Consider the following 15,438-nt stretch of genomic DNA (forward strand, 5'->3'; position numbering starts at 1 on the left):
ACTTCTCAAAAGTGCTAAAATTGGAGAAGGGAAAAATAAGCTTTGTTTCTTTAAGTGTTTAGATGCTTTGCTCAAACTAACTTCCCTTTCTGTTGGACAATTACAACTTTGGTCAGAGAATCTCAGATTGTTGGAGCTGGACTAGATCTCTGAGAAGAAAAATATTTCATTCACACAAGAGCGGTATTTCCCACTGATTATAGGATTTATCTATGCTTACCCTGCTGATTGTTTTTAATTAGCCCTAAAATATACTCTCCTGGTTCCTACTGAATAGTTTTGTCTGCTTTGCTTTGCAGAGGCCTGGTCTGGATTAGAGGAGAACCAATTAGTGAGAAATTATAACTGATCATCTATAAATGCACTGATCTTAACTCCTCTGTTCCTAGCACACGTTAGCTACCCTGTTTCTTTCTCTACTTTTAAAAATAGACATACAAGTAAAGATACTTAGAAGTAATTGTAATTACAAATAAAAAATGACTGTTATGGGTACCCTGATTTAAAAAACAACCTTTTCATAAATGGCAAAGCACAAAGCTTTAACTGTCTTCTGAGTCATTTCTAATGGTTTAGATCAGTGACTCAGACTTTTACTTGCATCAGAATTCCACGGAAAGTTTGCCAGAACACATTGTCAGGCCCAACTTTAGAGTTTCTGATCCACTAGATCTGGGAGAAGGCCGAGAATGTGCACTTTGAGCACATTCCTTGGTGGCACAGATAGTGCTCATCTGGGTAAAACACCTTGAAAGCCACGAAGGTTTTCAGACCTAAACGCGAGTTAAAGTTACCACAGGAGGCACTTATACATGATAGCTCGAGTTCCACCCCAAGTCAAGTGGAATAGAATATCTGGCACTTGAGACTGGCTGTCAATGTTTCCTTGAAGAGCATCAGGTGATTTTAATACATAGCCAAGGCTGAGAAAAAATTAAAGAAAAACAATGACCTAAAATTTGTTTAATCTTACAAGTTCACATAGGACTTTCTTTCCTTAACCTAATACTTTACTAGATAATTTGAAGATAAGTTTTATGTATTTGTTTCGTGTAGCTTCTAACTCCTAAAACTTCAACTTTTATTTCTTTCCATACAGTGAAAGATGCAGAGGTACCTTGTATGGCCACACGGACTCTGTGAACAGCATTGAGTTCTTTCCTTTCTCCAACACGCTTCTCACAGGCTCTGCAGACAAGACCCTGTCTCTATGGGATGCTCGAACAGTAAGCAAATTATCTGCCTTTCCCCCTTCTGCTAAGTATAGTCGCTCTCAATCACTCTTTGGATATCGAATTTATTTTATGAAGTATGTGAGGGCATGTAGGGTAAAAGTCACTGGCTAACTACAAGATTCTAGCTGTGGGGCCGGGGATTTAGCTCAGCGGCATAAGCGCCTGCCTTGCAAGCAGGCAGTCGTGAGTTCGATCCCCGGTACCAATAAAAAAGAAAAAGACAAAAAAAAAAAAAAAAAAGTAAAGATTCTAGCTGTATACTCTTATCTATCCTTCCATCTAAATTGAACAATATATAAACACTAACGTTACCTCATCAAACATTTTTCAAGAAGTATTTATTGAAGTAGAAACTCTGCTGATGAAGGGAATACAAAAGAAAAACATTTCACCTCTTATTAAGGAGCTTATAATTTAGCAAGGAAAACAACCTGAGAAACGTGTTAGTGAAATGATGTCTGGGTTAAATGAAAGAGTAGAAAGGTGGAAAGCCAGCGGGAATCTCATCCATGGAAGCCTGGGAGCAACTCCCAGGGATCTGCAGCGTGGAGGGAAAACACATATGCAGGGAACCTGGAAGGAGGGCATCTAGGAATGGGTGGTGCATGTGCAGAGCCAGAAAGCAGAGACAGAGAGAGGGAGGGAGAGAGGGAGAGAGAGAGAGGGAGGGAGGGAGGGAGAGAGGGAGAAATGACAGGCAAGAGTGCATGTAGAAAAGATGAGAGGGTGAGGTGCTGGACCTAAGTTCCAAATGGTTTCGGAGGGAACCTCTTCATGAGTGTGAAGCAAACAGGGTGACATAATCAGATTTGCCTTTTGGATAAATTACTTTCCCAGTCCAGCAGGGAGTCAGTCTCACAAGAAAGCTAGTGTGGCACATTGTAAGTGCACAAGAATTTGAGTTAAAGACTGTATGTGAGGATAAAAAGAAAGAATGGATTAAAGATGATTTTAACATGAAGCTAGCGTGGGGATGGAGATCGTGGGTAGAGGAGGGAAGTAAGGGGGTTCTCCTGAGTCACAGAACTTTCAGAGCCAGACTGGCCCTGGATTGCTTTGACTTCAGGAGTAATTATGAGGAAAAACATTTGAAACAGAAGATGGTGGACACATTTCAAACACTTTTAGAGAGGATACTGTAGTTTTTGTGTCATATAGATGCCCTTCTTTGTTAGGAAGATGACAGCAGGTTCGTTAAGGATAGGGTGGGAAGGAGGGAGGAACTACCAGTGCAGGAAGGGGACAACACGCAAGTTTCTTGAACACAGATTTTTATGATTTGAAGAAAGTGAAGATATGTGAGACCAGGTTTCCACATTCCTCTTAACAACCTTTGGTGGGAATTATGAAATAAAGACTGAATGATTATATTAAAAAAAGAGGAAATTACCTATAGTTTCTAGTTCCTGAGGTTTAAAATTTCTGCCATTCATTTTTCCATTTACAAAACATGATTTAGATAAAGAAATCTATGAAGAGCATACAGATTGTATAAAAAGGGATGCAAATTCAGTGTGGGAGGCAAAGTAATTTTGAATAAGTCAGAAACAAGATCCTCACATACAGGAGAGATACGAAGGTAGAGTGATAGGTTCAGTCACCAGATTTGTTCCTGCAGATGCTTGTACTTCTCAGGAAGCAGAAGTCAAGGGGACGCTGCTGGAGGAGTGTACCAGACACGTGAGCAAACTCAGCAGCATGGTAGTTGGGGACAAAGGTGCATATACACTGACACAGCAGATCCTGCTTCTGCTGGTGGAGCTTCAATGGAAAATCAAGATTTTCTCATACATTTAGCCCTAAAAGCACAGATATGAAGTGAATATGAAAGCAAATTCTAGAGAAAATGCTCATTTCTCACTGACCTAAATTTAGGCCTCTTTGCTTTCGATTTCAGAGTCCCTTTCTCTCTGAATCTCTCTCTCTCTCTCTCTCTCTCTCTCTCTCTCTCTCTCTCTCTCTCTCTCCCCCCCCTCTCTCGCTCAGTGCTATAACTGGATGCTCTTCGATATTTCTAATTTACTCTCTTCTGTGTGAGAAACGGAAACCCTGATGGTTGGAAATAAGCTTCTCCATAATCAGAAAAAGCCACCTCTCATGTGTCTGCCTTAAATGCATAGCTGTTTATTAATGGTCCTCCTCCTTCATGTTACCAGCTTGTCTTCTGTTGTCTTTATTCCCCACAGTTTCAGGGAAAAAAAGAAAAAGGCATTTAGTATGGCACAATGGCTTTGGCATACTGGTGGCATTGCCTGTGGGTTGAATGCACGTGCCCAAAAGGGCATGTGAATCCCGGCAGTATAGCTTTAATCAATATAAATATGTTTAAATTGATTTAATAGCAGATCAAAATGTGTATTGAAAATTATACTTGCACCTTAACTTTAAAATTAGAGTAATTATTAATGTTGTTATAAGGTTATAATTCTCTATATATTGGATTTATATCATTTAATACTAGGAAGATGACTAAAATACTTTGATAAATGAAATATTACAAGTATATGATAAATGCATCATTAAGTAGGAAAAAAGTTCATTTAGTAAGTTTATTTTCAGAAAATATTTTCATACCAACTGGCCAAAAAATGAAATCCTTAGCAATGCATTGAACAAACTAGTATGTAAAGCAAAGAGAAATTAATTTAAATTACTAAAACCTAGACAATATAAGTTGTTGACTAAAATATTGATATAAAGTTCTATAAACATGAAAAATCTAGAATTGGACAGAATTATTCCAGCAAATTTGCATTGGGAATACTAGTGAATTTGCATCAGATATGGTTCACTTATTTAAAAACAAAACAATAATAGAACTTGAATCACTCAGATTTTTAGAAGTTCACATTATAATTTTTAAAGATAACTGTTAGTGTTTTTATATGATATGGAATTATTAGTTGATTTTAATATCAGTGATTTACAAAAGATTTAAATTAAATTTGCATAGAAATAAATGTAACTGTAAGAATCACATAATGTATTCTTATGAATGACATTATTTGCAACATCGGCTGCATCCATGATATGCTTCTTATTATAATTTTTAGAATATGTTATCTCCTTGATGAAATGATAAAGTATCATATTACCCCAATGGCTATGACTCCTTCTGTTGTTAGGAAAGCAATACTAGTAGAGTTTGTTGCCTTAGTAATTGTTCAGTTACTATTGAGATACCCTCTAATATATTTTTGATGAAATGCGAAAATGATCAGTTGATAACATTCCTATAAATTAGTGTTAAACTTCCTCCTTATATTCTCAAACACTAGTCTTAAAATTCAGTTAACCTAACAGTTTTGTTGTTGAAAAAAATGAAAGCGGACTCCTCCAAGTCAGTCGGTGAGTCAACTGGCCAGATGAGCTCTGAATTTTATTGTGAATGAGGAGAGAATTATAAATCTCTATAGTTACCAAATAGAGGCCATCAAATAGCTCACAATTTGAAATCTCATGAAATTGCTCTGTTTTATAGGGCTGCATGTATTTTTCCTCAAAGATATGAAAGAGTAGAACTATTTTATTAAGATCAAAACTAAGATTATTTTATTGTCATAAAATGATAGTAAATGTAGTGAATAGTCATAATGGTCTTTCAAAAATCATGAATATTCCCAGTGTCCATACAAGTTTGATTTGCAGCCTAAAGTAAATGCAATGACATTGTTAGTCATCTATAAGTTCAATGAAAACATAAGGCTTTTGAGATTTTTCTTAAAGAAAAGAATATGTTCTCACAGTAAAACATAGAATGAAAACGAGCTGTCTAATACACCAGTGAGTTGTTTCAGGTGTGGCAGTGATCAGAGTTGCTAGCATTTCATGCTGTGAGGTTAGTGGGTCATAGATGGTTCATGAGCTGGAATGTCTTTAGAGACCATGGCTTGCTCCCTACACTAACCCACTGCAGCGACTTGACTAGCATTCAGCTCTCTCCTGACTTAGCTTTAACCAAAATATCCAGTAACCAGTCCATGTGAGCTCCTGTAAAGTAAAAATATAGAGCACACACAGAGCAAACCTATTGGCTCCCATGTGGTACCTGACTCCTAACTATTTCATAATTCAACCTCACCCTGCTGAGGCCAATTGATATTCTTAGATGAGATGGAGGTGAACTCTCAGAGAAGCCTGACTATTCAGAACCCAGAATGTGGAAATAAAAGCAAAGCTTGTACCTTTTCTCCAGATCTAATTTCTCATTTATATTCAATTTAGTAATACTTCTTGGAGATCTTTGTGCCAAGCAACATTCTAACTTGTAGGGAGGCCACTGTGACAGAATCCTTGTCCTCAAAGGACACACAGATCGATGGAGCAGGTATACAGATTATTTTCATGGGGTAATTGTTTGTGCTGTATATAGCAGACTACAGATTTAGGTATTTTGTATCAAAGCTCTCTATAACAAGATTTTATTGTTAATATTTATTAATATATACTATGTTGCATCACTTTTCCTACAACATCTGTGTAATGCTTACTAGAATCTGCTTACGAGGGGATTGTTGTTTTATTGTTTTGGATTTAAGAATACACAGGCTCAGACAGGCAAAGCGTCTAAGATGAGCCCACTGGGCAGTGGCAGGGTCAGGAGCCAGGCTGCCTCTGCAACCTCAGGTTGCCTTCTTCAAGCTCCCGGCCCATTTTCAGGTTTTGGCCACAGTGGTCCAGACACTTTTTGTTAAAGTGTTTTAATCAGCCTGAGCAGCATAGTGACTCAGCAAGACTCTGCCTCAGAACAAAACGTGAAAAGAGCTGAGGAGATCACTTATTATGAAGGCTTAGCCTCCAGAGCAGTCCCAGGGCTGCTTTACAGGGAGGGGAGGATTAAAGCAGGATAAAATCAGCAGTATTACAAATTCTGCATTGTCATGTTATGGTCTCTTGGTTGGTCTGGTTAAAATGCAACAGCACTGTAATTTTTGTAAAATACAGTGCAGAGAGAAAAGATGGTTTACATTTTCAAAGATAGGATTTAATTATTGTAATTAATGACAGTAACTCAATGAGTCACAAGTCAGATCTGTGATTGGATTTGGTAGCTGACTGAGCTGCAAATGACCCTTCACAAAAAGGATACCTAAAGGAAAAAAAAATACATTGTCGTCTCTGTGTACCATTTGGTACACTGGTTTGTCAAACACATTTACCTGGAATGCAAATGGGTTTTTGTTAAAAATTTGCTGGATATTTCTCTTATAGTGAAATCATTATGTCATCTTTGGAAATAATCAGACTTTTTCAAATACTTTAAAACAAGATAGAAAACTCTGTTTCTTCCAAAGGGTTCTATGCAAATACTTTTAAAGGTGCTGCCCATACATAGATTGTGCATAGATTGTGCAAGAGAACTATCAAATTTGTTTTCAAATGCTCTGTAGGGCAAGTTGCCTTTGAAAATGCCACCGATTTGTGCATTGTTAAAAATATCACCTATACTTTGATGGAATGATTAACTATATTATTATTTTCAAAAATAACTACTTGTAACACAAGGTGAGAAAGTGCTTGTCTTCAGATAAAACATTAACAAATTAGGAATAGTTATATTTTGGGGACGAAACCACAATTCATCTTTAACATCAATTTTTTAAAAGCTCTTTGTTAAGAAATACGTACTAGGGAACATTTTCTTGTTTAATCTCTAACTCATTACAAAAGACTGTGAAGATTTTGATCATCAAAGGGCTAGTTTGCATAAAATTAACTAACTTAAAATAGTTTTCAAGACTATAATAATACATTACATTGAACAATGTTAAAGAAATCTCAGGGTTTTATTTCCGTACTTTATGACGCACCTGGTTTTAGACCTTAATTCAATGCATTCATATTTCACAGATACCAGGCAAAACCTCACTGTTCTCTTACTATGTATATATTAGCAATGCTCAGTTATTAAAAAACATTAATCATCCAAACTGCACACAATTAACAGTACTTATGATAATCTTAATTTTGGAAAAAAATTTCCTTTTGCTCTTTCATTTCAACATAATTTCCCCCATCATCTTCTTTAGCCATTTTTCACCAGTCCTTAAAGTCCTCCATGCCTTTTTTAGATAAACAAGAAAACTAGTCCTGAATTTTTAGTAATTATTTCTTTCTAAAGTACTTAAAATGTTAAAGTTGGCAAATAAGCCGTTTTATTTTCCTAATACAAATACAAGCCTTACCTATTTGCTAACATAATGTCTAATGACTTTGGAAATGAGGTACAGGATGATATATTTGCTAAAATAAATCTACTCATCTGTTTCTATTGAACCCTGGATTCATATCCTGTATCTTGTATTGACAACACATTGTAAGGTCCAGTATTGGCGCACAGTCTTTCTGCCTGTATTGAACATAATGCTTTACCTCAATTTGTCTTTTGTGAAATGTGGACACTAGTAGTACACAACACATGGGGTTGAGATGGACATTAGATTAATCACATACAGTATTACAAGTATTGAGACAGACATTAAATCGTTAAACACGTATTTAGTATTTAGAAATAGTAACTCAAAATGTTACATAGTCTTACAGCAAGTGACATGCTAATTATTGTTGTTTGCTCACTTATAGTTCTCTATTGTGAAGCTCTGAGATTTCTCTGTCCTTTTGTAATAGTTAGTATAATATGTGCTCCATAGAAGGGAAAGGAAAGGAAGGCGCGCTGAGGGTATAGCTCAATGGCATCGAGCACCCGCCTGGCAAGTGCAAGGCCCTGAGCTTGATTCCTGGTACAAAAAATAATATAAAAGAGAGAGGCAAAAGAAAGGATCAGAGGAAGATAAGAAAAGAGGGAAGGGAACAAGCCAGGAAGGAAAACAGTGGCTTGCTGTGATATTTTATTCTATTCTATTTTATTTTATTTTATACAAGAACTTCCATCCTGTTCTGTGTGTCCCGTTTCCTTCACACTCCCTGCACTTTCTTTCCATTTAGAAGGATTCTAGGGCAGGTCACAAAATCAGCACTAAGGATATCTTCACAAGATTCACACAGTGTTGTTTCTCTAGGTTATAACCAAGCTGTATCACCCATCTTCCTTCTCCTCCAGAAATACACAGACTATCTCCTCTGTTACTGTAATTCTAAGACAAGGATTCTATCAGATTGTTCAAAGTATCTTTTAACTGATCCCTAACATTGACTCTGAAATAACTTAATTTCCTACATCCTCAGTTTTCATTATTTTTCTTTATATTTCCAATTCAGACAAATTACTTTCCCCTTCATTTTTCTCTGGATTTCTATGTAGCTTGTGATATGCTGTCACTTTAGATCAGTGAGACTCTATTTCTCAAATATTTTTATCACTTCATTAAAAATATAATAAAAATTGTCCTCTGAGGAAAATTATGCTGATTACATAAGATAGGCATTATGTTTCTTTTTTTTCAGTGTTAGTAATAAAAGTACTAAAATTTGTTTTTTTTTTTCCCAAACATGGCTAACTGGCATATTTTTCGTATACTTCCCTACAAAAGTAGCATTTGATTAGAGTTCCATTGCCTCTTAAGACGTTAATTTAAAAGATCAACTTATCATGTATGTTTTCTAAAATGTATAAGATTTTAAAAACTTACCATCATTAACTTTGTCATTACATTTAGATATTTGTTAATAGACTTTCATGTTACAACAAACTATCGATCAGATGGTCTGCTTCTTAGGTAGAAAAGTATTTTACCTAACTAACTCAATTTTCTAGAGACTTAAAATAAGCATTTTAATGCATAATACAATAATTTTGTATCAAATAATTTGCCATTTGAAAGATGGTTATCTAACTCTGATAAAATACATTTCTTTTTATGTATCTAACTTTCTACATAAAACCTTTGCATACATAGCATAAAGGATCATTTCCTTCTTTTCCTTTATAATTCATATATATAACATATATAACAATACAGTGATAGCAATAGTAAGTAAGAGTAGGCATTTGTATCTTGGTGCCAGTCTTTGGAAAACTATCATGTTTTAATAATTGAAACAAAATTGGGTATGTCCAGCTGAAATTATTTTATGTGATTATGTTGATATTATAATTCCTTAATCATTCATGAAATAAATTTAAATTTTGTTCCATAAAAATGTAGTGTATAAGACATACAAATAAGCAAGATCCCTCATAATTTGTCTAGAATAACTTCAGTATTCTTGATAACACTATTCACCTAGCTTCTAAACCACTTTGCAGTGTCTTGGATTGTGTGTCTTGGATTGAATTTTAAGTTTGGAAATATCAAATCCAAAGAAAAGTATTATTTACTAGAAACTCATTTTCGAAAGAAGTAACATTGGTTAAGTTTTCTCAAAAAAAATTCACAATATGCTTGGTCAATTGATTTTGTTTCTTTGACAAAATGAGTTATTTACATCAATTTTTAAAATATTTACATTATAGAAGAGAAATTATTGTCAAAGGTGGCATGGAATTTGAAAAAGTACACAAAATAAATCAGTTTTCTGTATTTTTTAAAAAATAATATTTATAATAAAAATAGCCAGTATTTATTCTGCCAGGAATTGAATGAACTGATTATTTTAATATGATAATCAACAACTATTGCAAGTCAGAGACTATTTTAATCATGTTCAAAAATGAAGAAATTGAAAATCAGAGATACTAAATAACTTCTTAAAAGGCCCACAACCATATTGATCTTCACATCATGGCCCTGTTACTTCCAACAAGATCTACTTCCTTTTACTACATCCTAGTTTCTCTATTTTAACATGACAGTGAATAAATGTTACCAAATTTTCAAAGGCATTTATAAGTATCTGCTATGGCATTCTGTTAGATCCAATTTTACTACCTTGTCCTGTTTGTCAAATATGTTCTTAGGGAAGAGAAAAGATTTTTGTATTGTAAAACATAATCATTTAGAGCACTATCTTCATAAAATTGTATAATATAGTCCAAAGTTTGACAGGAATATTTGTTTATTCCCTCTATTGAATAGTGTCAATGACTGTTTCTTCCTTTTATTTATATTACCAATTCAATCATAACAATAAATAGTTATCAGAAAGTTAAAGCCAAAAGAGATGCAGAAATGTACATTTTTAGATGTGGTTGAAAATAAGATTATTTTCTTGCAAAATCATTATTTTGAACCTACCCAATTTGAACATATAATACTTTTATGCTGTGAGAATTTTGAGGATACCTTAGTTGAATATATTTCACTGAAAGAAGTCTTTACTGTATTGCCTCCAGCCTTTTCTGTCTTGAGTACAGTGTGGAAAAAAAGTAGATCTTGAAGTCAGATAGAAAGGAATTTGAATCAGAGTTTACTGTTTCACGTTCAGGAATGGTGCAGCCTGATATCTAACACTTATAAAACTCAATACGCTTTTAAAATGTAAATAAAACTAAATTATAGTATTAGCACTGGGACTATATATTTGGAAGTCAAAAAGGGTAGTCAGTTTCCCCTTTATTGACAAGTGAGAATGCTAGTGGCTGTCGTGATTTATTGTTCTGTCCCTTTGGCTGATGGATTAAATGATGCTTAATGAAACTGAATAGTTTCACTGCAGATGTTTCACCCAGTGTTTTGTCTGTTGCTATCACTTTCTAGAATCCAGTGGCTAATTCTTTGTATTAGTTGCAATTCCACATCCTGCATAGTGTGTATTTAACCTATGTTGTTTATAGTCTCTTAATTTCAGTTTAACATATAGAAATAGGAATAATCTTGTCACTGTTATTTATTCTTTTATATATTTAGTTCATTAAAGCTTTAGTGATGGTGCCTTGGCTATACTTCAAGATAGACTTAACTTTGATTTCATTGCAGCTCTACATGTTAATTATAATTTTCAGGTACCTTTGATGAAACTAGGAATTAAATGCAGCAGTTTTGGCAAGTATTTCTGGCATCCCACTGTGGTTATAATCTGTGTAAGGTAATTATATATATATATATATATATATATATATATATATATATATATGTTGGTATACATATGATTATATGGTTATCATGGTTAGTAATGAATGTTCCAATTGTGGGGTGTTTTTTTTCCCAATCATTTATAATACTCAAACCTTTCATTCAATAAAGAAAATACTAAAAAAGAAGACAAGCTGCTTTGTGGACTCTCCTAGTTTTGGCACTTGTATGTTTTATTATAAAGGCAGAGGCTCTTAAATTTAGTCATAAAGTAAAGTTGAATTGTATGCTTCTATAAAAGATGTACTGAATTGGCCATTTGTTGTTGTTGTTGACTACCTAACATCCGGAAAATATTCTCAGTTTGGGGAGAAAAGCACTATTTATGAAACTTAGTGGGAGGCAGGGTTTAAATATATGGGCAAGTAGAAAAGAATAGAGATCAAAACATAATTTAAAGGGAAAGGACAAAGTGGAATTTATGTGTCCATAAACTATCTCTCTAAAAATCCAATAAGAAGCCATACTTAAACTTGTGTTGCCTGAGTAACGCTTATCATGTTCTTATACCTTCTAATGGATACTTATGTAGTATATAGTTTTAAAACTAATAAAATTCTCTTTCTAATCTCTCTGTTCTTCCTATCTGTCTGCCTGTCTATCTGTCATAGTTTTTTAAAATAAAAATTTCAAAAAAAAGTTCAGTAAAATTAAATGAACAAATCAATAGCTTTTCTTTTTGTTAGTAAAACAAAAGTTAAAAGTACAAATTAACAATATCAATGAAAGTACTACATGTGCCTCTTCAGTTTCACTGTCAGACCAATTGCTGTGCAGGGTATTAGTAAGGCATACTTATAGGTAAGTCTGGGAGGGTCATGGGTCATACTCTTGTGTGCTGTGTCTAAGCTGGCCCCTTTCACACTCGTCCCTTTCTCTCCCTTTTTGATCACCTTGGACTAACCCTCTTGGTTGTGCCATGCCCTTCTGATGTGGTGTGTCTCCCTTGGAGCCTGGCTAGCATGGCTGAACCCGCAGAAATGATAAGCCAAACAATATCTCCTCCCTTAAGTTACAGTGTTGAGTAGTTTGTCCCAGCTGGGGGAAAACTGATCAATATGCCATCTGAATGAAAATGTTTATGTGTTGCAAAGAACAAATTGCATAATAATAAAGAAATGTGTAAATAAATATTAACACATCCACACAAAGGATACACTTGGTCCTTTAATTGCAAGGGGCAAACATGACATCTAATTTCTTTTTGAAATAATCAATAGATCTAATGAAATTCTGGGGAACATTTTGATACTATTTTTGTTGGAGTATTTTGACAACTGACAGAGTTATCCTAAAGTTTTATATATGGTTATAGAAGAACAATTGATAAATAAAACTGAAAAAGATTGGTAATGAAGATAAGACTTCTAGATATTAAGCATTAAGGTTACTGCAAAAGAAATGTGAAGTAAAGAAAAATGTATAAACAAATAAAGGAAATAGATTATAGATCTATAAAACATCCCAAATTTTAATTCATCATGCAATATAATCTATGTAAGGTAATAACATATTCTCTTTACTTCCAAAGAGAAGTCTACGGGAGACTTTTTAAAAGAATCATTCTTGTTGTTACTATTTTCTTTCAAGCTTTCCCCATTTTTACCTTTGACCGCTGATTCTGAAATCCCTGTATTTCTAAGTATCAAGGGACTTTGGAAATCTGGTCAGAGTTTCATCCTTTTCCAAAAGTCTTTCTCTCATTCTTCAGTGTAATTTTGCTTTTTCATTCTTGAAATTTATTACAAAACAAAAGCTTGTTTAAGGTAGAAAAACTGATTCTTCAAAAGTATTAAAAAGAAACTTCAAAATAACAAGATAATATTTTACTACTATACCTCTCAAATTTTATGTGCTATGGATACTATTTCTATCAACAGTGTCTCTATTCATAACACTACTATTGTACTCTACCTTGTATTATACAAGTTATCTTTTCTTAACAGCATATACAGTGTATACATATGTAAAAAAAATATATATATATATATCAATGTATCAGGGATATATAACAATAATTACACAGGTGCATCAATATTTGCTTGCATGATGTCTTGCTATTAAATGTTTTAATTATTTCTAAGTTTTTGCTTCTTTAAATCACCCTCCAGAAGATATTTTTGCTGGTACATTTTTTTCTACAGTTGTGCACTTATTTCACTGATGTATATTTTCAGGTACAGTAAGTTGCATTTTCAAAAAGAATTTAACTCGTATTGACAAAGACCTTACAAAGTATCACCAAACCTATTTATGCCACCCTTCAGCTCCATGAATGTGATTATTTTTAAAGATTCTTATCACACTGATTTTGTTAACTAGAGATTAAAATGATTTTATCAATGTTTAATATGTATTTATATGATTAGTAAGAGGGCCGATGTTACTCATATTCAATAAGCATAAGTTTATCATGCAGTCTACCACTGACACTGATTTCTTTGTAACTTGGATTTCAGATTTAAATTATTTGATACAAAATTTTGGACTTTTAAATATTTAGTATAGTTATTTGGTTTATTTTTAAGCCCTAGTTAAAATTTTTAGAAAATTCACTTTCTTATGTTTGTCTTGGAAAATTACGTGCTTCTTGGAAATTATTATGATTTTCCTAATGATAAAATACATGGTTAAGTATGTTCTGTCAGGGAGCTAGTTACAATGTGTATTTGTAACATCACCCCAACCCCCACTGGGATTTGTGTCATCAGTAGGACCCTGTTAGGAGACTTGCAGTAAGTATATAGCACAGTATGTAAATTACTGGAGTTCTCACTTAGTTGGCCTGGGCTTCTCAGCACCCTTAGTAATTACTCCTAGACTTTGCATTTTCTGACCTAGTGAATTCATGAGGAGCACACATAGGATGTAAAGAAGAAATGTTCGGGAATGTTATTCATGGGCTCATGGGATTTTCAGCCCAGTGCTTTTGGTGCCTTAGTTCACAAAAGCCCAGGTCCCAGGGTCAGTGGATAGACAGATGGTGCAATATTTTCTCATTCAGTCCCTGTTTCATGAAATATAACTAAAGCTTTACATCTGCTAAGACTTGAGTAGGACTTTTAACTGAGCAAAATTAGGAATTAGGATTTTTTGTATGTATTTTTTAATGTTTGCATGATTTGTTTCTTTCTGTATCCTCTTGATATATCTATCTGTATCTGTATCTGTATCTATATATATATATATCTATATCTATCTATATCTATATCCATATCAATATCTGTTCCCAATTACAAATTCGTACCAAGTGGCTCAACCTAAGATTATACCTTTAATACGCATTTGATTAAACTTTACATTTCAGTAGTCATAAGTAAGAACTCTTTATCACACTGAAATAGTGAAATTGAGATTATTTAATCTAGCATTCAGAAATATCTTACTTTTTACTGTAATTGAAAATAATTTTTCTTTTGGAAATGGGTTGAGAATACCTAAATCTCTGCTACTGAATATAGTGCACTCAGTCAATAATCATGTAAGTACTTATGGCTAGGACATCCACTTAGTAGTCTAAGGGTTTAGCTGCAACTATTAAAAAAAAAAAAAAGGCCAGAATCCCTGCTTTGGAGGAGATTTTTAATGGAGAGAGGAAGATAAAATAACAGAAAAAAATTAACTAGTATATTGGATGATAATACATGTCACTAAGGAAAATCAGGAGAGAAAGGTATGAAGTCTTTGGTGGTGAGGAAAAGGGATCTTGTAGTTCTAATTATGATACAACACTAAGTACCTGGGAACAATGTTAGTGACAGAAAACTCCAGGGCCAAAAACCTTGCGGTAGCAATGTGGCTGGAGTAAGTTAGGAATACAAGCAAAGAGTGGCCAGAGGGGAGCTGAAAAACATAGAAAAGATCAGGGAGATGCTTGTTGGTAGGAAGAGTGGGGCATCGTCCATGGTTTTGTAGGTCATTTTGGTGACTTTGGCCTTTACAAGGGATTATATGGGGAAATCCTTGAAGGTTTACACAAAGGAATGATTGTTATCAGTCTAGAGAAAGGGGAAAGCAATGACAGTTGCAGAAAATCAGTTGTGACTATCGTACTCCATCTATGAAAAGTATAAAAGTGACTTAAATCCAAGTAACAGCAAAGAGGACTGCACGGTTAAGGAAAATTGAACACATGCCAGGAAAAGAGTGCGAAGGAAAGAAGATAAACAGGGGCCCAGAAAATGTGATATCGCCTCACAAACAAAATTTTCTCAAACCTAAAGCCTTTAACT

At 34.1% G+C, this 15,438-nt stretch overlaps 1 protein-coding gene across 2 annotated transcripts in view; it reads left to right on the plus strand.

The window, feature by feature from the left end:
• Spag16 (sperm associated antigen 16) overlaps positions 1-15,438 on the plus strand; it is a 997,476-nt gene that overhangs the window by 627,179 nt on the left and 354,859 nt on the right. For both annotated transcript variants that reach the window (XM_063237454.1, XM_063237455.1), the window contains one exon: positions 1,100-1,226. In XM_063237454.1, the coding sequence (XP_063093524.1) occupies positions 1,100-1,226 (127 nt within the window). The remainder of the gene's footprint in view (positions 1-1,099; positions 1,227-15,438) is intronic.

This window comes from Cavia porcellus, unplaced genomic scaffold, assembly GCF_034190915.1.
Source record: "Cavia porcellus strain 051 isolate PalLab524CR breed Dunkin Hartley unplaced genomic scaffold, mCavPor4.1 scaffold_26, whole genome shotgun sequence".
NCBI lineage: Eukaryota > Metazoa > Chordata > Mammalia > Rodentia > Caviidae > Cavia > Cavia porcellus.